A 24,084-nucleotide genomic window follows, 5' to 3' on the forward strand; every position below is an offset into this window, starting at 1 on the left:
GAATATTTTTATCCTTAATGAAGAAATCGGATAAAAACTTAAAAAATAGAATTTAATGATCAATATTAATAATATAAAATAGTTTTATACTATTATTTAATTATAATATATTAATAATATAATTTTTAAAATAATTATCATAAAAATAAAAAAAAGTTATAATTGAACGCGGTATAAAACTTTCTTTATCATTTTTTTTTCTCTGAAAAGTAAACGAATCCGACGATAAGGAGGGAGGTAGTTGTAGAGAGGCGCATGATAGCAGAATGAGTTGGCGTTAGGGGGGTGGAGCCCACTGGCGGTTCAGCGACATGCGGTTCCGGCTCAGGAAAGGACCTCGTCCTCAATCGGTCCACTCCGCTTCTGCGAAATTTCTTCGTCTCTGTCTCTGACCTCCTAACGCCTTCTCGATTCCTAACTCCTTCAACCCTTTGCACCATTCAACACGTCGTCATCATGCTCCCTTCAACTCTCGGTAAATAACAATGGCACCATAAATTTACTCTTCCGTTCTTCCTCTTCTTTTGATTTTAGTTTATTCATTCAAATTGAAGATACCGTTTCCGTTTTCGCAGCCTGATCAGATTTTCCGTTTCGTCGGCGATCTCTCTCTCTCTCTCTCTCAGTTCGCGATCCATCACCGGTTGGAGGTTTTAGGGCACAGAGACCAAGGTCGCCGCCATGTCAATGTCGGATTCCGATTCGTCCTCCTCTTATGGCGCTGAATACAAGAGTCTCAAACAAGTTAGCCGCGAGCGTGAGTATCTCTTCCTTTTTTTTTTTGTAATTAATTTGATTCCTGATTCCTGATTTGCTTCTCTCAGCAATTCGCATTTAAGTTCTAAACTCACTTTAAGTGTCTGTGAGGATAGTCAAACTTTTCTTTTCTCTTTGTTTCTCTTTTTCGCTTTTGGTTCTGTTAGAGGTTCTGATCTCGGTGAATACAAATACAATTTGTGCTTGGTGAGTGTTGTCAGCTAAATGACAGAGCGCGTGAAGGCAAGCCAGCAGCTGGTGAGTTAAAATGTGAAGCTTGCCGGTAGTGGCATCTGTTTGTGGTAATGCTGGACAGTAGATTCAACTGCTTTAAGGGGAACTCTGCGGACATTTTACTTAGTGGGGATTCGGATCTTCTAGTCCGGGAGATAAGGAATTTGCTAGAGTGACATTCAGTCATTAGGATCAAGTTTCTGCACTTTTCTTGTTTGCGGTGAAAATTGTTAAGAAAGGACACACAAGAAAGGACATGTTAAGAAATGATTGTATACGATTATGAGAAGATATTGGTGTAACACTGATTGAGGAAAAGATAACAGGAAATTGGTTAAGATGGTTTGAATACCTACAAAGAAGGCCACTGAAAGCACCAATGAGGAGAATAGATTGCATGGTTTTCTGTCCTTTGAAAAAGGAAGAGAGGGAGACTAAGAAGGACATTAGGGGAAGTTGTTAAGAGGGATCTCATGGTAGATTATATCTTTGAAATTTGGTCTTCAATCGAGCTGAATGACATTGTGTGGTCCATGTAGCCAATCCCACTTAGTGGGATAAGGCATTTGTTGTTGTTGATGTTGTATGTATGTTATTACTTGGTGCTTATGGTTAGAGAGGAATGATAGAGTTTTGGGATAATTTCTTGCTATTAACCATTTTATCTCTGTGGGATGAAGAGTTTGTCTGAATCTCTGTTACACTACTGCAAAATTGTTTTTGCTCCTGCTAAAACTGCTTTGGAATGCGTGTTTTGACATCAAAACTCCATTTGAAATGGTATCCTATCAGGCTAGAAGTGGTCTTCCTTGTTCCTAGTGTCCTTATGGTGTGCATATCATAATTATTTTAGAGGAGTCTTTTTAGTAGCAAACATGTATGGAGATTGACAAGCTTTGGTTAATTTATGTGTTTTTCATGTTTGTTGGCTATTTGTGTTTTTCATTTGTTTAGTTGATTATCTATTTGTTTGTTATTGTACGCCACTTTTTTTTCTCTAACTGTATATCTACTTATGTCTCCAGAAACAAAACAAGGAAAAATACAAGATGAATGAAATCACTCCAAATAACTTTTACTGTTCTTTAAAGAGTTGAGAGAACACTCTATTACTGTACAATGTCTTATGATTTTTTTTGCTATTAATATTGACACCAAACTCAATACAGGATTGTTTTATCCTCCTCATAAGCAGATGGACATTGAAAGTTTAAAACATGTTTTGAATAGTTGAAGTGCTTTTGTATTTTCTTTTTCTTCCCTTTAACATTTTAATAGTAAATTGCTTAAAAGTTAACCATGATTAATTGCTTTCTGATCTGATCATCTCGTTTAATTTCTCTGTTGTGAAATTTTCTGTAGGATTATTACATGAAATGCTTAGGTCAGCGAAAACAGGGGATTCAAAATCTACATGGAAGGTATAAGATGCTGAATTCTTCCTGAGTTTTTCTGCTTCACCATAATTACAGATGGACCATCCTTCTGTCTTTTTTGGCCTCAGTCTGTAATTTCATTCTAGGAATTTTTAGAAGAAATTTCATTTTATGATGCTGATGATTGGACATAGGACATATTTAGAAAATCTTTCCAATATTTCACCTTCTTGTAAGTACAGTCAATTAGCTAAATCATGTTTAGAATGGTTTCTTTATCCATTGGATCTATATCTATGAGCTGCATGTCCAAGTAGTTACTAGTTAGCAATTTATAGTTTCATTATGGAAATTTGTCATTTTTCTGTACATTCTGTACTACTATCAACTATTAAGTGAGCAGCAGAGTTTGATGACTATTAGTCTGTGTGTGCGAGAGAGAGAAGGGAGGGGGATTGAGTTTGGAGACAAAGTGCTGGCCTGATCAGGAGATTCCTGGAGCATTAAAAATATTGTGAATCTTTTTCCTTTCAATTTAAGAAGGTTAATATAACATTTAGCAGTTTGTCAGGATGAGATCTTTTTATCACTGCTGTTGAGTAATTTTTTTTTGGGGGGTTTCTCTTCAATGTTCTCCTCACAGTGTACTCTCCTTGTTAGGTATGTAGAGTGATTTTAGAGCTTTTGCAATGTTCTTTCCTTTTAATGTATAGGAGTGTTAGATATCAAAACCATTCATAAACCTTTACTGGACAACATAACCCTTTGGAATAGTTGGTTCATTACGTGGTATTAGAACTTATAACGACCAAGTGGTCTAGAGTTCGATTGGGCTTGTGCATTATTCATGCTTCAAGCTCAAAGGACTCTAGTGCAAGATTGTGAGGGATTGTGTTGGATGTAAGAACCATGCACGAGCCTTCTAAAAAATAAGCTTTTGGGATTCTTGGTTCTTCACATGGAGGATGACTTTAAATCCACACACAGACACAGTCACACACACTCCTTTCTTTTTCAAGAAATCTGCTAGAGCTTGAAATCTAGTAAAAACATTGATACTTCAATTGTTTATCATCTTGTATTGGTTCATGAGCTGCTTGCCTGCAGGTACTAATAATGGACAAACTTACTGTAAAGATAATGTCTCATTCTTGCAAGATGGCTGATATCACTGATGAAGGCGTTTCATGTAAGAATCCCAAGATTGATTCTTAAACAATAAGTAATTATTTTTCTTCTGTCCACTGTCAGTGAAAGACTTTCCATGAATTTTTCATGATTTGGGTGTAATGCCATGCTTGATTTATTCTGAGTTCTGATATTCAAATGTAAAATTTAACTTATTTATACTCCAAAAATTGCAATCTGAATATACGCTATTCTAGATATTTTAACTCTGTTATATGTGGTTAATTTTCTGTTAATTTGTTGTTTCTAATACCACCATCCCTTTGCCTTCACTTTCTCTTTTCTAAGAATTAAAAGAAAAAGTTACCTAAACAAAAAGAGTTAAGAAAAAACACAGTTGCTTCCTTTCTAGCTTGATGCCATTGAAGGAATATGATTACACTTTCGGAAGAAAATTATTCCATAGACACCCATATTTTGCTCAACTAGTTCTAATTCTTGTATGGTATGTGATTTGTTTTTCTTTTTGTAGTGGTTGAAGACATATTCAAGCGAAGGCAACCATTGCCCACCATGGATGCTATATACTTCATCCAGCCAACCAGAGAGAAGTACATATCTTTTCTCTCACGTTTGTGGCATATTTAATGTGTTGTCTTAAATTAATTTGAATTCCTTATAGACCGTAAACACAGTAGTAGAGGGCCTAGAGGCTGATTTTCTGTTGGCATGTCATGGTTGTTTTTGCATGATTTCTGTTAGTTTTACTGGAAAAATTAAACTTGCTCATGCTGAAGATTATTGTTTGGCATCGTGTCAAAAATACTTGTGAGGAAAGTAAGAGTGTTGATGCTGGCCAAGAAAACAAAAGGAGAGATTGTGTTACTGATAGTTTTCAGTTTTAGCATTATTGTTTTGAAAATGTGCAAGGAATTTATCATTGTTGTGCATGACTCTTCCTGTATATTTATCTGCTTGTTTGGTATGTATATTTCAAAGTTTGTTGTGAAGTATGTCGCTAATCTCTATAGACATGCAGTTTCAAAGTTATTTTGTGAGTATAACTCTAATTCTTGGTTGAAAATAAAATCTCAGTTAATGGGCCAGTTTGTTTAAACTTATTTGTTGAAAAAGTGCTTATTTTAATAAAATAAGCAGTTTTTTGTTTCTTTAATGTGTTTGTCTAAACTGCTTCTACTTAAAAAAAAATAGTTTTCTGCTTATTTTAAGAAGCAAATCCTATCTGCTTATTGAAAAAGCATTTTTTTTAAAAGTGCTTATTTAAAATTATTTTTTATAATTGTGAACAAAGTGGCCCAGTAAAGGGTTTTGAATTTGAGTGTATTATTTCTTTTAATTTTTGTTCTTCGGTCTCTTATATTTTCTGCCAATTAATTTCCCTTTTATTTTATTGTTTATGAATCTGATTCTTTGTTAAACTTCCTCCCTCATGTCTACTCAATATTTCATGAATTATACTGCACTTTTTAATATTTTTTCCTCTTATCTACTAAATGTATCATGAAACATAACTATTATATTGTCATTCGTTCTATCACTTTGTCCTTCTTTCTCTCCCTTCTAGTGATGCACATATCATTGAAGTTATTGAATGATAAATATTCTGATCTTTTGTGGCTGTAAAATGGTTCCATTTAGCTTTGATGGAGGCTTTAGTTAACCTATGCAATGGGGTTTTATAGAATTGTTTCACACCTAATTATTTTCCTTATTCTTTTTGTTGGCAGTATTATTATGTTTTTGTCCGACATGTCTGGAAGGAAACCCTTGTACAGGAAGTATGTGATCTTTATGCTATCTCCTGTGAGTGCAAGTTCATCTTGACTTCGGGAATTGGTCTTCAATCCTGTTTTGTCCTGTGTTCTTGTAGGGCCTTTGTTTTCTTTAGTTCACCTATTGCCAGAGAATTGGTTATGGAAATTAAAAAAGATGCACAGGTGTTGCCTCGTATAGGTGCTCTGAGAGAGGTGAAGATTTTTTTTTTATTTAGAATCTACATGAAAATTGAATTTTCCCCAAAATAATTTCACATTTTGCTTAGTGTAATTTTGTCCCCTCATTTGAATGCAGATGAACTTGGAGTATTTTACCATAGACAGTCAGGTATGTGGTTGTACATTTGTACTTTATTTCACTGCTCGACCATCATATTGTCATCTCTTTTCATATGAATACAATTACTTTCCTTTGTTTCATTACTTAGTAAGTTTTAAAACTTATGACATGTAGGAGTGCGACATGTATATTACTTAGCAAGTTGACAATTTTAATCATTCATGTATATTGCTTTTACAAGATCTCACCAACAAAAAAATTGATATGTATAGTTATGTTGTTGGAACTCAAAATTCATGAAACCTGCTTGCTGAGGTTCTTCCCCTTAGAGATATTTATCAACCTTCAAATGTGCTCATTATGGTTTCTTTGTTAATTTCTAATGCCATCCACATCACATTATTTGGTGTTGTCATTCTTCTGTGTAATGTAATCTTTGTCATGATAATGCAGGGCTTCATTACAAACAATGAGAGAGCTTTAGTGGAGCTATTTGGGGATGAGGAGAATAATCGTAAAGCTGTTGCATGTTTAAATGTGATGGCTACTCGGATTGCTACAGTTTTTGCTTCATTAAGAGTATGTAGTCAATGCCTTGCTCTTTTATCATAGAAATTAAAAAATTGTAATCAATGTTCTATAATTGTTCTAAAATTGTAATCAATGTTCTGTAAATGTTTCTCTAGGAATTTCCTTTTGTCCGCTTTCGTGCTGCCAAGTCCCTAGATGCAACCACAATGACTACCTTCCATGATCTTATTCCTACAAAACTTGCTGCTGGTGTCTGGGACTGTCTTATGAAATATAAAAAAACTGTACCTAATTTCCCTCAGACTGAGTCCTGCGAGTTGCTCATCATTGATAGAACTATTGATCAGGTTTCTTATCTCCATTTGCCAGTTATGGATGTGTGGTATTATTTCAACAAACTGTTATCATATTGCTTATAATGCTATTCTGGATATGTAGATTGCTCCTGTGATACATGAATGGACATATGATGCCATGTGCCGTGATTTGTTGAATATGGAGGGAAATAAATATGTTCATGAGGTGTTCTATAATATCTTTTTCCCCCTCTAAACTGTTGTGACTTGTGTCCACTTTCTTGTTATAAATACAAATATACTGTATTCTTAAGGTTCCTAGCAAGACTGGTGGTCCACCTGAGCGAAAAGAGGTTCTTTTGGAGGATCATGATCCTATATGGCTTGAACTTCGTCATGCACATATTGCAGATGTATGTCCTTCTTTTACTATTTGGTGTAGGCTCTATAGTTTACTATTTAGGGTTATCTCTTCCATTTACAACTTAAGCAACATGATCCTTTGGGTATTGATGGCCTTGCCAATGCCAGGCTAGTGAACGGCTGCATGAGAAGATGACCAACTTCATTTCAAAGAATAAAGCTGCACAAATCCAACATGGTTCAAGGTTAGTCTTAATTTTGTGGGAGTTTTTCATCAACGACATGGTGATCTAAGAGGCTATTGATTCTGCCCTAACTGTAGTAATGGTGTAAAATATATTGGAAATAAAAAATTGTCTAATTTTGTAATTCGTATCCAAAGCTTTTATGATTTGAGAAGATAGGAAAAAATTTATTTCTTTTTTGTGTGCTTGTGCGTGCATGCGGGGGGGGGGGGGGGGGGGCCCAAACATGGAGTGTTGAAAGTTCTGTTTATCTGTATCAGTAGTAACACCTCCACTTACCACCCAAGGATACAAATAACATTTGGATATTGATAGGTAACCCCTGGTTAGTTAGTTAGTTAGTGAGTGAAGTGGGTGATGATGTATATAAAAAGGAAGAGGGGTCATGAGGGAATCACTCATTGTGTGGGAATTTGGAGAGAGTTGGATCTTTCAAAAGTCCAGGAGCGTTCACTTCATTGTCTTTGCCTTGTTTTTGATTGTGAAACCAATTGGGACCAGGATTGGGAATTAGGGTTCTTAATAAAATTCATTCCTTGTGTGCTTAATCTGAACCAGTTCCTTTCAGATATCATTTCACAATGATATTTGTACTATGTGAATATGTAATTTGACAGTTTTATCCAACAGTAGGAATATTCAAATATGTATTATGCATGGCTGAGTTACATTATTTAAAAATTTGCATGCCTAATATTTAATCATAGTTGGAAAGAGAGAGAAACAAAGTTGAAAAGTAAATAGGCAATTGACAAAATTCAATCTTTTCACCTTTATCATGAATGTTTTACAAAAAACATATTTGTAGTTTTGTACCATTTATCATTTTTCTTATGTTTTTATATCAGTTAACACCCCCTCATGCAGAGAGAGCTTGGGCTAAAAGCATAGACAGTATTCAAGCCCACTCCACTTTGTGTTAAGATTCAACTTTTTGTTTAGAAGAATGGGCATCGATGGATCGAACTCTTGACCACTTGGTCCTGATTGCATGTCAAGGACCAATCCTTTTAAAAGCTAATATATACTGTAGTGTAGTGTAAAATGATCAAATCCTTGATTTGAAAAATAAACCAGAGGCATGCTTATTTTCTTGTTAAAATAGTGTGGCCCTTGTAAAATTTAATGAAGCCTAGATCTGTAATTTATATGTTTATTCATTATCTAGTTACTGTCATCATAAACTTTAAACAACTTTGCTTTTCATCTATAGAGGTAGTGGTGAAATGTCGACAAGGGACTTACAAAAGATGGTTCAAGCACTTCCACAATACAGTGAACAAATTGACAAGCTCTCCCTCCATGTAGAGGTTAGTTCTATAGATTTTCTATAAACATTTTAAATTTTTACACTCTGGTAATACCATATTTTAATTGCATGTAGGATTAGTTGGGCATTTGTTTGAGTTTTGTTTTTGCCCTTATTACCACCTTCTCCCTGTTTAGAAAAAAAAGAAGGAAAGTGACACCATAAGTAATGGCCTTTATTTATGTTTTGGGAATAAGAATGTTAAGGTGGATGTATAGCCACATAAAAAAGGACAAGATACAAAATAATTGTATACAAGGAGATATTTGTAAGACACTTGTTGAAGACAAGATGACAGAAAATTGGTTAAAACTTGTGTAAGGAAAACCACTAAAGGAACCAATGAGGAGAGTAGATTGCATGGGTTCTAGTCTGAAAAGGGGCAGAGGAAGACCAAGGAGGACATTGGAGGAAATTATTAAAAGCTATCGCATGGTGTATAATGTATATGAGGATTTGGTTTTTGACCAAGTTCAACGGTGTCATGTGATCCATGTAACCAACCTCCTCTAGTGGGATAAAGTTGTTATTGTTGAGGAAATATTTTGTTGACAGAAAAGAAAGGAGAAACACATTCCTCCTTCCCTAAAGGCTTATTATTTCATTAGTAGGTTCCTTACTTTTGAAGTTACAGCGATTACTCATTACTTACAATATTCTAATGGGTTAAATATTTTTTGCCCCAACAAAATTCTAAACTTTTGATTTTAGTCCCTCATTAATTCAATATATGCAAAATCAGTCCTTGTTAATTACCTAATGTTAAATGATAACGTGGGCATTGAAGTGGCTAACAAAGTGGTACGTTATCATGGTAAAACTAAATGAGTAAATATGTTTTTGGTCCCTACAAAGGTTGTGAATTTTGGTTTTGATCCTTGACTCGTTAATTTTTGTTCTTTTGATCCCTATTTTATTTGAAATGTTCACAATTGGTCCTTGTTATCAATGAAGCTCTATTGAGTGATAACATGTTCATGATTGGTAGCTCTAACTAGGTTCATCTGCATTCTGGGCTCCATCTTTGCAAAGAAACTTATTCAGTAAGAACTAATTGATTAGCTACAAGGACATAAAATAGAAGTTAATAGATATAGACAGTTAGTTAGTTAGCAGCTGAGTCATTGTTGACTCAGCATAACAGTTAGTCAGTTATACAGACAGTTAGTTAGCAGCTGAGTCATTGTTGACTTAGCATAACAGTTAGTTAGTTAGACTAACTGTTATGTAGTTAGAATTCTCTTAACTTTTCAAGCCTCTGTTCTTGAGCCAAAAGAAGAGATTGGATCTCCTCAAATTCAAACTGATCAATCATGTTGCTTATTGCAGTAACCAGTGATTTATATTCACTTGGCAAACCTTCAAGAATAACATCTATCTGTTCCTGAACAGAAACAGTTTGTCCAATGGCTAGTAAAGAATCAACAATTGTCTTTATACGAGTGAGAAATTCACCTATGGAGCGTTCACCTTTTCTGGTATTCCTAAGTTCCATGAAGATATCTGGATTTTGCTTTTGTTTTAGCTTGAAAGTGATTATGTATCTTTTCCCATACTTGATGTGCATGAACACAGCCAACAACTTTTGACAGAATTGCCTCAGATAAGGACGACTGAAGCCAAACAAGTAGTGACTGGTCTTGATATTCCCTTGCTGCATAAGCTGGATTTTCTTTATCCATGTCTGCATCTTCTTGTGTAAGATACTTTGGAGGAATAAGAGGACTGACAACAAAACGTTGAAGACGATGAACCTTTAGAACTGGTTCAATTTGCTGCTTCCAAAGCAAAAAGTTATCATCCGTAAGTTTAGCCGTAACATGATACGCAAAATTATTGTCAACACCAGAGGAGTTGACTGGACCTCCGGTCACCGGAACATTATTGATTGGTGACGACGACATAGCAAACACAGGACGCGAAATCGAACAGAAACAAGAAAACACAACTGAGAACCTGATATGGAGATTGTGAGAAGCAAAACTTCAACACTTAAACACTGAGATCGTGATGCAAAAGGAAATTGCGATCAACGGAGAAACAGAATTGCAAACCAAAAATCACATCCAAACAGGATTAAAAACTCGATTGAAGAAGACACAGCATCGGAATGCCAAACAGAATGAAAAATCGAGGATTCGCTTGAATCACACGAACAAAAATAACAAACTGAATAGAATATGTTGGCGGAAGCAAAAAAAATTAGGATCAAACTGCCATTGAAGGCTTTAGGAAGCTCTGGATACCATGAAGAAATTCATATCAGTGAAAGAGAAAGAGATAAAACTGAAAGTTAAGAAACTGTTATTTTATTATGAAATTGGTTAGTTACAACTGAATGCTCAGCAGTGTATTTATAGAGAATTCTAACTACATAACAGTTAGTCTAACCTACTAACTATTGTGCTGAGTCAGCAATGACTCAACTGCTAACTAACTGTCTGTATAACTGACTAACTGTTATACTGAGTCAACAATGACTCAGCTGCTAACTAACTAACCGTCTATATCTATTATTCCTCCCTCAAACGCAGAGTGTTCTGAAACGCAGTGAAAGAAAGCACTGTGAGTTTGGACCTCAAATCCAGAAAAGATTGCTTGGCAAGAGGCTTTGTCAACACATCAACTAGTTGAGCATAGGCAGGCAGGCACATGACACACCAACAAGGATTTATCCAAAACTTTTTCTCTCAAAAAATATGTCTAGTTCCATGTGTTTTGTCCTTGAATGAAGAACAGGATTATGACTCAAGGCAACAGTGCTGAGATTATCACAGTAGACAGCTGGAGTAGTGATTTTAATGCAGAGTTCTCTTAGTAAGGATTTAGTCCATAGAAGTTCTGATGCAGTAACAGCCAGGCTTCGATATTCAGCTTCTGTCGTTGATCGAGCAACAGATGTTTGCTTCTTTGACCACCAAGAAACAGGATTAGGACCGAAGAAAATACAACCCCCTGAAATTGATCTTTTGTCAACCATATCCATTACCAAATCAGCACCACAAAAAGCTTCCAAAGTATAGGGTTCTCCTCAAGGAGCAGATTTTAAAGACAACCCATAGTCTATAGCACCCTTCAGATACCTTAAAGTATGCCTGACAACCTTCCAATGTTCCTCCGTAGGTTCTGACATAAACTGACAGACCTTGTTTACATTGTAACTTAGTTCTGGCCTAATTACAGTGATGTACTGAAGTGCCCCAACAACTGACCGATAGATAGTAGCATCAGCAACAGGGACTGAAACAATCTTGGCAGAGGAGTGAGTATAGGTTTGGCATCAACCATCTTAGCCTTTTCAAGTAGATCACAAATGTATTTAGCTTGAGATAACAACAAAGAACCATTACTCAAATGTTTTACTTCAATACCCAGAAAATAATCCAAATTACCTAGTTGTTTAAGAGCAAAGACAGCATGTAGTTTGGTAATTAATTTTGGAATAAGAACAGAAGATGACCCTGTGATGATAATATCATTAACATATATCAACAGATAAAGGAAGTCAGAAACAGTTTTGAACACTAGAAGGGAAGGATCACACTTGTTTTGAACAAAGCCAAAAGTCAGAAGTGTTTTGGTTAACCTTTCATACCAGGCCCTAGGTGCCTGTTTTAAGCCAAAATTTTAGTTCCTTGTTACTGAAAAATATAGAACTTATAGATATTATCTGTTATCATGCAGTAAATAAATGAATAATAATATTATGCTTGGTAACATATTTTCCATTTTTGGTAGGGCATCCCTCACATTGAGATTAACCCCTTGGGAACTGTTACAATTGAGACCAGTGACCTGTCACAACAGTGGCTGAGGGTTAATTCACATGGGAATACCCTGGTCAAAGACCCCCCCCCCCTCCCCCGGTGTGTAATATTTGATTTTCATTAAGATCTTTGCTGATTGTGACTGAATAAATAACTTTTGTGCTTAATTAAGTTTGTTAGATATTTGAGTATTTCTGATAGTTCTTTCTTCAGCAATTGCCATTAGGGTTTTAAGTTTAACCTGTTAATTGAATTTATTACAATGGTGGAATGGATTATGATAATGAGTTTCATATGTGTACAAATGATGAGCTTCTTTGTCCAGATTGCAGGAAAAATTAACAGAATCATTAGGGAGTCAGGACTTCGGGAACTTGGGAAGCTAGAGCAAGATCTTGTTTTTGGAGATGCAGGGATGAAAGATGTGATCAAATTTTTGACTACATACGAAGTAATTCTAAGATATAGGAAATGAAAAGGGTGTACCTTACACCTAGTTAGTCGACAAAATAAGAAAGTTTTTTATTGCAGAAAAGGTCATGAAATTACAAATAGAACTTTTGCTTTTTCATTTGTTAAAATTCATTTACTTACCATGTTTATGCAGGATACAAGTCGTGAAAATAAGTTGCGCTTGTTAATGATTCTTGCGTCCATATATCCTGAGAAATTTGAGGGTGAAAAGGGTCTGAATTTAATGAAGGTGTGGTTTCTTTAGACTTGGTGTCAACTATTGCCTCTTGCTGTTGACTTAATATGTCAAATAATACTGTTATCAATGATGGTGCTATGCAATATTCTTGTAACATGTAACCTTTCAAATACTTTTCAGGTAGCAAAGTTGACAGATGAGGATACAATTGCCATAAATAATTTGAGAATGCTTGGGGGAGAACCTGATACCAAAAAGACTTCGACGAGTTCTTTTGCTCTTAAATTTGATATGCACAAGGTAAAGGTAATTTTTAGTTTAAATATATTATTTTTCCAGTGTAATGTTATTTCTGAAAATTGTTTCTTTAAATTGTCAGAAAAAGCGTGCAGCAAGGAAAGATCGTTCTGGTGAAGAGGAGACATGGCAGTTATCACGTTTTTATCCCATAATAGAGGTACAAATTAAGTTGATACAATTTTCCCACATAAAACATATTTAATTTTATGAAAATTTAATGGGGAGGATGTAAAGCTACTGTTGAACAATCTTCTCTTATTTAGTTATGAACTTTGCATGATAGATGAGCCTATGATGTTTTCTAGGGCCTAAAGAATCAGAAGTAGTTGGTTCTTTGAATATTCCTACAAGTCTTGTTGTAAATATGCTGGCTAACAGAGACTCGGAGTAGGGCACTCACTCAGCTAGTGGTTATTTGCTATTATGTCTTACAGTCTTTTAGTCTCATTGTATTATTAAGAAAATAAAGGACACTGCATTTCCAAGTCATGACGTTTTTAATTTATAATGTTATCTTTATGATGATTTGATGGGTTGCTTATAAAGCCTTTAGAGCCTCATATGTGGTGACTGGATGATCATTATTCAGGAACTCATCGAAAAAGTTAGCAAAAATGAATTATCAAAACTGGACTATCCTTGTCTAAATGACCCAAGTCCAACTTTCCACGGTACACCTTATGCTGGACCAGTAACTCAAAATCCTCCTGCTCATTCAATGAGATCAAGGCGTACACCAACTTGGGCTCGACCTAGAGGCTCTGATGATGGATATTCAAGGTTTTACTTTCTTTCCTCCTCAATACAAGTCATTAATATGATGAGCGCTTCTAGTGAAATCAGTTTTTTTTTTCACTTCATTTATGAACCCTGTTCTGTCTTTGCCACTGCCTTATTATTCTTCCCAACTTCTGAGCTGTGTACTTGTGTTGTATACTTGCATCAGTTTGCTATTATAGATAATAATTTGTAGGGGACTACTGAGTATCTGTTGGAATTGCATTCCAAAACTCACATTTAATTTTCATCCTTTTCTGCTGGTATATAGCGATTCGGTGCTAAAACACGCATCCAGTGATTTCAAGAAAATGGGGCAAAGAATATTTATATTCATTGTTGGTGGAGCGACCAGATCTGAGGTTTGAATAATACTTTTGATAAAAAGAGGTTGTCATATTCACTCTTTTTCCTTCTAGCTTTTCTGGTCTGATACGTTGTTTTAATCATCAGCTTAGGATATGCCACAAGCTTACTGGCAAGCTGAAGAGGGAAGTTATACTAGGCTCGTCAAGTATTGATGATCCTGCACAATATATCACGGTATTATAGTGTTTACCTTTTCTTCAAGGTCAAATATGTTGTTCCTTATATTGCAATTTCCCATAACCGCCCTTTCATATTGTTTTTCGTTTTGTAGAAATTGAAGATGCTGACAGCACAGGAACTTTCATTGGATGATCTCCAGATATGACGATGTCACCCACTTGAAAACTGGAAGATGATCTTCTGCTTCTCTAATATACGTGTTGTATCCATAGTGTTTATTCATCTCATGTAACAAATTCTTTGGACATTTGACCCGTGGTATAGTCAAGCCACTGAATGTTAAACTGTGCATATATTAGGAATTGTTCATTGGATAGAGACAATTTTAAATTTTGAAAAATTTCTGGTAACTGCTATTCGTTCAACACACTTTCGTTAAAAGCGGCTTTACAAGAATTGGTTGGATTGGATATTAGGAGCAGAACGAGGGCTGTTGCTTCCTGCACCCTTTTTTGGCTTCCGGATTTGGCAATCCGGTATGTAAAATTACATTTCGGATTGGTACACCTTTTGGCTTCCAAAATGATCAATCTAGGTAAAAACACATTCTGGAAAGGTGCAGGAAGCAATTTTTAAACAACACAGAATGATTGGACCAAAAAAGGGGTTACTGGGAGCAAAATCTTTTGACTAATAAGGCAAGGGCTCCCACTGTAGGCAGCTAATTAAAGGGATTTTCTTCCAGTATCTAGTATTTTTTTAATATACCCAGCAGTAAGAGGAAAAAATAAAAAAATTCTTACATATAATCTCATACAGACTTATAAAAAAATTCTTACATATAATCTCATACAGACTTACGGATTGATTGATAATCCGTGTGATTCATATTATATTAAAAATATGTTTTACAAAATAAAGGTTCATACAGGTCTTGAGTCTATGATTTTTAAGTTGTTAATATGACAATTTAACTAATTAAGCTAATAAGCTAGTTGTATTATAAAAATAATTAACATTATTATATATAACACTAAAATTTTTAATGTATATTTAATACGTATATAAGTTTACATAATAAATTTTGTAATAATTAATTTTGATCTAATAATATTTTTTTTCATATATAATTTAAAATAAAAATATTTGTACTATTTGTTTTACAAGCCAAATTGAGTTTGTATGAATTTCAATACTACCTTTTTTTTTTTAATACTTATGGCCCTTGTTATAAGATTTAAATTAAAAGTATGGTTTGGTTTTTTTATAAGGTCTAATTTAAAATTTCTTATGCATTAATTATTTTTTAACAAATATATTATTAACTAAAGTTACTTCTAGAATGATGTGATAGTTAGAAAAATATAATTCATTAATGTTCCCATTAGTATTCTTTTTCTATTATACATAAATGTTCCTTTGGATATTTTAAAAAAATGTATGTTACTAATTCTTTGTGTATTTTGGTGTTTCTAACCATCCATTGATTTTTTTATTAATATATTATTTATGTTAATACATGTATGCTAATTCATACAAATGATATTGAAAATTTAAAAAGGTTGTTAGTTTTGTTCAAGGAGTAGTTTTGAAAGAAGAAAAAAAATACTAATTTAAGATAAATTTAATATTTTCAACTAAATTTATCAATTTTTTTATTTTGGTGAATTATTAATTGGATTATATAATAAGAACCAGAGGTAGTATCTAGTAGCTTTTTGAGAAATTTGTAATTTTTTTACTAACTTATTTTTTAGTATTTTATAATTTTTTCATAGTCAATAAACAACAAATGTTGTAAAGCAATGATTTTTTTTTCTCTCGTGAAGATTGAGGAAAATCATTTACTAACATTTTTGTTTTTTTCACTGTAACATAATTTTTACTATTAACTAAAATTTATTAAAAATCATATAAAAAATAGAGGTCTTACTTTTTATTTAATGAAATCTATTCATGATTTTATAGTTTTTAAAAATTTTATACAAAAAGACAATGGTAGCAGTACAATTTTTTTTCAAAACATTAATTTTTGAGAAATCCTAACAATACATGTTTAATATAATCTTTTAAATATATATTTTTTATTATCGTCAAAAACAATAAAGTTTCATTTCTTATTTAATGAATTTTTATGTGTCTTTCCCCTCTTCAACTAACTTTTTTTCTACACTGTTCTATGAACTTTTATTGATGCCAAAAATTTGGTATCAATTTTTAAATCTTAATATAACAAAGTAATATATATAACACGTGAAAGCTTATAAACATGATCTGACCTTAGCTCAGTTGGTAAAGCGGAGGACTGCAGTGGACTAGTATCCGGCAGGTCGGATTCTTTTATAATTCTTTCAATCAATTATTATAATATGAATTAATGAGACTTTTTTTTTTTTGTGTTGCACGTTGATACATAGGCTTAATTGTATTTTTATTTTTAACTTTTTATTTTTTAACCAATTTTATTTTCAATAAATTAAATTGATGTATTTTATCTCCAACTTTTAAAAAATTTATAAATTCACTCGCTGACTATTTATGTATTAATAAGGATAAAAGTTGGGGTAAAATTTGTTAAAAAAAATTAAAATTCAACAAAAAAATGAAAAAGTCGGATGGAAAATTTGCCAAAAAATAAAAGTTGAGGATAAAAATATAATTATGTTATGAGTAAAATGACATGAGTAAAACTGATAAATTTCTTAAAATTTAAGTTTAAAATATGTCAAATTAATTTGTTGGGATAAAATTCATTAAAAATTAAAAGTCTAAGGATAAAAAATGCAATTAAGTTATATACATAAAAAAATTACAATTGAAAAATTCATATTTTAAGTTTACTTGTAAATTTTTGAAATATGCAATGTTTGTTTGTCGAAAATTTCCAAATATGAGTTGCCCTCCACAGTCCACACACATATTTTCGGAATAATTCTTGTTAAAGTCATGTTCCTTTAAATAACTTTTTATATATTAAATTTTATTAATATAATAGTTAAATATCTTGATAACACAATGGCCATGATATTTATAATTATGTAATTTTAAAGCAATATTTACGTGTATATTTAAAAAGTATATTGTACATTAAATTGAATCTATTTACTAAAATATCAAATAATTTCAAAATTTTATAAAAATTTGTAGACTTTGATCTACTAACTTTTTTTTAATTTAATGACTAAATTATTAAAATTTAATATATACAAAGAGTTATTGAAAAAGAAAAGAACTTGTTGAGAGCTATCCTTAAAAAATATAAATGATGATTTATATATGATGGGAGGACAATGCCATTGTCTTTAAATTAAAAACTATCTGTTTTAGAATATCCAGCAACAACCACTCCTTGATCCAAAGAGAAATGTAATTACTAATTAGTTCAATAAACTCAACTAGCTGCATGTGCATGCCTGCAGATACGTAACTATTTAGAGAAACAAATGCACTGTACCTGTAATCTGATCATTTACCTCGCACATTGACCACATGCAGCCAACATAACATAACCATTTGGATCCCTCCCATATATTTCATACTGTATGTAGTAAAAAGTCATTGGGTGAAATTGTTTCGTCATTCAAATAAGTAGATTACTTCTCCATATTGCCTAGTGGTAGCTGCTAATTAAGTAGATTGCTTTTTTTAAATACATTAAAATCTTCAAATGCTGCTTCAGATTCCATCATCACTCAAATATCTTCTTTTCCCAATGCATTCTGTACATAAATTTTTCTAATGAAAGAAACAGACATTAACAAGGTAAAAACTGAAAACCACCCTTTATTCAGCAAATCAGGATTGATCATATACAGATTAGAATTCAGCAAATATGGGAAATAATTAATAATAATAGAAAATCTCAGAGATCTGAAAGTTTCCAAGGAGCATATTTCAGTAATATTGTAGAATGCAGATTGTTTCCTGTGAATTAAGAAATTTACCCGACCCCAAGTTATCATGTGTAGGGAATGTAAGTTTGGTGGGTACGATAATGTAGAAAGTGATTGACTCTTTCATCCGTGAGAGTACAGAGCATAGAATAGAAGGAATAGAAATGGGACATGGAGGGGAAAACTTAGATTATGTTTTGCTTTCAGTTGTGATGCTCAAACGTCCATTAAAAAATTAATATTGAAAAAATTCGATCTCTTATTCAATTTTCAGTTTGTTTGGGTTGTAAACTAAATTTTACCTCAATTTGAAACAAAAGAAAATAGAATATTAATTTTACAAAAACTCAGTTAAAAAAATCATTCATATTTAAATTTATAAATTTTAATCCATATATGTTTTTCCTCTTTCCCTTCTTTGGGGGAAACTTACAATTTTTTTTTAAACCACATATATTTTTTTCATTACAGACAATCTTATTCAAATCGAATAATATCTTTATAAACAATAAAATTCTTTATCCAAGTATTTAACGCAGTTTTATATCCTTCACTCAAACTATACTCAATCATTAGTTAAAATACTCAACTATCACTTTTGAATTTAAATAATAAACAATAATATTTTTTCCTCATATTTTGATGGTCCTAATGCATGTCTATATGTAAAATTGACATATTTGTAACTGTAAACGATTATTCAACTTTTTAAATCAAATTAAGTTAATTACACAATCATATTCAGTAATCATCATGTTGTAATATGTGACTTGATTTTTTTTTCTGGATCACAAATATTTGTTATTATATAATCTTGTTTTAATAAAGTATGATTATTATGGATGATAAAACTTTTTTTTACAAATATTTAATGTAATTACATATTTGAAACTTGAATGCAAGATTATTTATTAAACTAAAATAACTTCACACCAATTGCACTAGAGTTTGACAGTCATGACTCATTTTTTGGTTTGGCTTCAAATGATGTGAATGCACGTACATTACCGGCTTATTGGAGCTCATCCGATTATAATTCCACCATATACATGCAGACATGGACACGGACATTGACACAAGAGTATCTCATTCAAAATCCTGTTGGTCCTAAAAGTAAAAGAGGATATGTATGAAGCATTCAACGATAAATGTTGATCGTTGATCCTCGTCTGAAGTCGAAAAACATTGAACGTATTAACCTAAAAACAGGCTACAGACCAATCCCTTTCGGTTATTTTGTGTGTGTGTGTATGGAATGGCCCTATTGACGAGTGGGCAAATTCAAAGGCCTAAACAAAAACTAGCCTTATAAACGGATTCACTCACTATGGCAGACACAAAAACCTACTTTGATATGAGTTGCTGGTGCTAGCAAATACATTGCGTAGCGTAGCGGCCAAAAGGTCCACTGAAAAAACAAGGCCCTCTTAGATTATTATTTATTGTTGTGAGTCATAGGTATGGGATGTTTTTCAATTCACTGGATTAAAGATTATTATTATTTGGGTATGTGATTATTTACAAAAATAAATAAACACATGTCCTTTTTGTTAAATAAATTATTTTTTATAAGTGAACGTAACAGTTCAGGATTGCTTAAAGTCCTCTTGAATTAGCATCATATTATAAATTCATATTACAATATTTCATATTATTTATCACGTATGTTGGCGTATTTGTCGTATTTCCTCTAGTGACTGGCCAAGGTGAGGTGACTTGTAAATTGAGCAATTGGGCAAAATTTAAAAGAGGTGCTTAGCCATCATATCATGTGAAGGTGGATAACTAATCCAACCAAAATTTTCTTTAGCACTAAGCTAGCCAATGAAATGCCAATTCTGGTACCCACCATATCTCGTTTAGAGATTCTGTACAGGGACAAACAGGCAACGAAAGCAACTTCATTCAAGCCCAAACTACAGTTTCTACCCTTTCCCCATTGCATTGGATTCTCAGTTGTATCAAGGGTATATTAGTCCTTTCATAAAACATCTCCATGAGGAACCATGATGGTGTATCTAGTTCTAGGTGTCCACGTTGAAGCAATACACAGTTGTGGGAAATTATAGCAGTATAATAAGACTAAAAAATTAAAACTCTAGGTTGAACTTATGTATCATCATGGATTAATTTACTAGTTCAGTTTAATTTATTCGAGCCTGTGACGACCTACATAAAAGTTGGGAGAGAAATATTTTAACCATTAGAGTATAACACAGTTTGAGTGATTGTGACACATAACTTATCGAATTAATTAGATGTGTCTTACATTGTTAATATCGATTACAATTCGGGGAAGGTATTATTATTGAAATCTGTATGCTTGATTAACTTAATCTCAACACGTGAGAGTTTTTTCTTTTCATAATGCTAAATTTTTAATTAAATTGAATCCAAGTGATATTAAAAACAAAAAAGTGTGTCTTACAAAAAGAAGAAAAACCTGGTCCGAATAAATTGTGAGGGCCAGGCTGAATTGTACACCATATAATTAGGTTTCTCAAGGATTTAAAAAGCCGTAAAAGTAAGTCATAAACACTTTGGCACATATGAATGATTTTACTTAAACACCCCTCCCCCACCAAAAAAAATAATACAGTCCGATATTATATTTAAAAATTATATTTAAAAAGTAACTCAAATTGTAAAGGGTTATATAATTTATATAACATTTATTTATGATTTTATCTTTTCTATTATATCAGTCATTTTGTCACACATTTTTTTCTTTTTTAAATTAAATCTCTTTCTTTTTATATAAAAAAATTTATACAAATACAATTTCTCAATTATAAATTACTAGGAGAATAGTAAGAAAAATAATAAGAAGCATGCATAAGGAAACATGACACAGGTTACTTTCATGAAATAGATACAGAAAAAGGGAACAGAAGAAAAAAAAGATCAAGTGTTTCTTTCACAATTTAAATCCAATCTGTTGAAGGAACTGCTATTTGGTTTGCTCTATCCCTATGGTTCTCTTATCTCAAACGGAGTAGGAAAGAAAATACACTCATGCTTGCTAGTAGCTGCTGTGCGCCTGAAAATTTTAGCTAGAATTGGTTAAAAGGAACAATAATTAATTCTGACTAGTCACTGTGGAGGGAGCAATCGTACAATAATATAGTCTTTATATATATGTACATGAGCGTAAAGGGAAAGGACCACAGACAAATGTATATAGATAATCAAAGCAAAAACGTATAAGGAAAACCAAGTTGAGCCTGGGGCTGGTGGAAAATACATAAAGATTGAAGACTTTTTGGACTCGTGTTTATGAAAGAGAGAGAGAGAGATAAATTTCTTAACCTAAGGGTACGATAAAAAAAAAAAATATGTACTATACTTTCCATGTGAAACAACAGTGAAGAAGTAGTCAAGTAGTTCAATTCGTATCTTTCTCTACAAAGGAGAAGCATTTTCAATTCAGGTTATAAATATATGTCCAGTTTTGACTAAGAACGGAAATAACGTGTTGAAGGGTAAAAATTCTAGGGTGGTCCATGCTTCATGCACTGTTTTGGTCTTGAAGAGGGAAGAAACATTTTCAATTCATGTATAGGGACATGCAAAATTAAAACATATGGAACTTTAAAAGATGTGAGTAGTTGTCCAAGGACTTTTGATTTAAAATTTGTATACTGTTCATTCTTAATTCAATCTATAGTCAATGATCAATTATATTTAGTAAAGCACCTTTTCTTTTTATGTCCTTCTTGGTTTCTCCGGGTGAAAATGAAGTTTATAAACATACCATCATAAGAAAGGAATCCACCATGTTAAATCAAAATCAATCTACATGAAGCTGCTTAACAACTGATAACAACTAAGTCTTTTTCTCATCCATTCTAATAACAAATCTCATAAGTTTGAGGTCACTAATTGTAACACAATAAGCTCAAACCTTAATTACAATCTTAATTGCATGTAGAATTAATCAACCACATCAAACCACCGAATTAAAGTCTTTGATTGATAATTTATAAAGTCCACATGTTAAGATGGTTGTTGTTGATTATTGGTTCTTGAACATGCACCATTTTCATGCACTTCTTGCTATGCTAAGTAAAAGGAAAAGGCATATGCTGGTTGCTTAATTTGGGCAGTATTTCCAAATATTCAAAGTTGAAATCAAAAAGTCAGCAATTAGAAGGACGCATAATTTGATTTGAACTAGCTATAGCAGAAGATCGAGAAAAAGAAAAAAAGGAGTAAAAGGGGTGAGACATAGTTTGAAGGATGGGATGTCATTAAATTTTGTGAAAATAACGAAACAAAGGCTGCAATGGAATGATTACCAAAGATTAAAACTAAGAGATGTCAGGTACTCGTGTGGGTACCCATCTTGAAGCACAAGTCACAACGGCATTCTTCTTTCTGCCAAGCATCAATGCTCTTCCGAGAGGAAAAGGACATACAAATAAAGTCAGCTAGTATTAAGTAAAACCAACAACAATAATAATAATTAATAAAATAAAATGGGGGAGGGAAAGATTAAAAAAGGTTGCATAATTAGTGCATTGGAACAGGGGAAGATTCTCGTATAAAGAGAGTGTCGTCCAATACTAATCATAATATTTCCCTTTTCCTTTCCCTTGAAACCACAAATGTAGAGAGGTGCACTGCATACCATACTGGTGAAAAAGGATCAATCTCTAGAGAGAGAGAGAGAGAGAGAGAGAGAATGAATGAACTTTTAGCTTTGGTAAGGCTTTGCCGACAATGATTTCTGTCTGTCCACTAAATGAGTAATTAGAAGACCCAACCAGGGAGAGGTGGAGATAAGATACAACTACTATACTCCATTTTCTTCCTTCTAGCTACTTTCCTACTCACTTCATTGACAAATATATGTTTCATAAACATCAAAATATAAAAACCTTAAATAAATTTTTATTCCTAATAAATATCTAATTTTATATTTATTTTTTAATAAATTTTTATTTTATGTTAAATTTCTAATAAAATAATAGTTTTATTTTTGTTCCTTGAATTTTTTTTAATTTATAATAAATTAATGAATTTTATATTTATTTTCTAGTAATTTCTTTTTCATTTTTTATTAGTCAGAGCTATAACAAAATTCGTTATTTTATCATAAAACAAACAAAAAATTCGTTAATTTATTAAAGATTAAAATAAAATATCAAGTACTAAAAACAAAATTATTATTTATTAGAAACTCAAAGTAAAACATAAAAAAATTATTAAAAAATAAACACAAAAATTAAATATTTATTAAAGATAAAAAAATATTTATGCCTACAATAAATAAAAATCCTTTTTATATTTTGAGCTATATTTTTCAATATATGTATATAAAATACCAAATATTATATTGTTTTTTATATTAACATATGGTTACTAGCTAGACTTAAATCTCCTATCTTGAATTCAGTTATATAAAAACGTGATTGTAAAATGAAATCTTAGTGGAGGTTGTTAATGAAATTATCTAATAGAAATGAGTCGTTAACAAACCCTTGTATATACACTTACATCAATGTATAACTCAAAAATGTTAATTTTTAGAAGTTTAAATAATAGATCTGTTACGATATTCGCCTAAAGTTAAAGACTACTCCCCCACTTAGGTTAACCCTTTCACCCTTTTACTGTTTGCAGTGGTGGGTGTGTGAATGTGAAAACCATCATCCAAAAGAGAGATTCGTATTTCAAACAGTTCCGAGGATATATATTATGATTATAATGACATTAGATCATAGTCTCATGGAATAGAGGGTATGTCAGGTTTCTGTTTCCATTTATTTCTTTATATATAATACGTGAAGTTTTATTTTTCCTTGGGGGTAGAAGTATATATGATACTATTTATTAAGAATTATTCTGTAAAAATAGGAGTGAAATAGAATAGTGGCAGCTTTTCCATAA

General features: G+C 32.4%; 1 protein-coding gene and 1 long non-coding RNA gene across 3 annotated transcripts; one reads left to right on the forward strand and one right to left on the reverse strand.

Annotated features, from left to right (window-relative positions):
• The first annotated feature begins 236 nt into the window (after positions 1-236).
• On the forward strand, positions 237-14,724 carry LOC114412107 (SNARE-interacting protein KEULE-like). 2 transcript variants are annotated; one of them, XM_028375892.1, is made up of 22 exons: positions 237-475; positions 576-757; positions 2,353-2,411; positions 3,474-3,555; positions 4,027-4,105; positions 5,243-5,293; positions 5,386-5,482; positions 5,586-5,618; positions 6,024-6,149; positions 6,257-6,448; positions 6,540-6,623; positions 6,712-6,810; positions 6,929-7,005; positions 8,219-8,315; positions 12,407-12,532; positions 12,689-12,784; positions 12,914-13,039; positions 13,113-13,190; positions 13,623-13,813; positions 14,082-14,172; positions 14,264-14,353; positions 14,451-14,724. In XM_028375892.1, the coding sequence occupies exons 2-22, from the start codon at positions 682-684 to the stop codon at positions 14,502-14,504; spliced, it is 2,004 nt and encodes a 667-aa protein (XP_028231693.1). In that variant the 5' UTR covers positions 237-475; positions 576-681; the 3' UTR covers positions 14,505-14,724. The 2 variants fall into 2 exon arrangements, with proteins under 2 accessions (XP_028231693.1, XP_028231694.1); XM_028375893.1 differs by having other exon boundaries at positions 238-475; positions 12,914-13,033.
• Positions 14,725-21,028: 6,304 nt separating this feature from the next.
• Positions 21,029-23,007, reverse strand: LOC114411447. Its single transcript, XR_003666439.1, has 3 exons — positions 22,823-23,007; positions 22,491-22,587; positions 21,029-21,232 (listed from the first exon to the last, which is right to left on the reverse strand). It is a non-coding gene; the product is annotated as an uncharacterized LOC114411447 (long non-coding RNA).
• Between the last annotated feature and the right edge of the window lie 1,077 nt (positions 23,008-24,084).

This window comes from Glycine soja, chromosome 5 (assembly GCF_004193775.1).
Source record: "Glycine soja cultivar W05 chromosome 5, ASM419377v2, whole genome shotgun sequence".
Taxonomy (NCBI): domain Eukaryota; kingdom Viridiplantae; phylum Streptophyta; class Magnoliopsida; order Fabales; family Fabaceae; genus Glycine; species Glycine soja.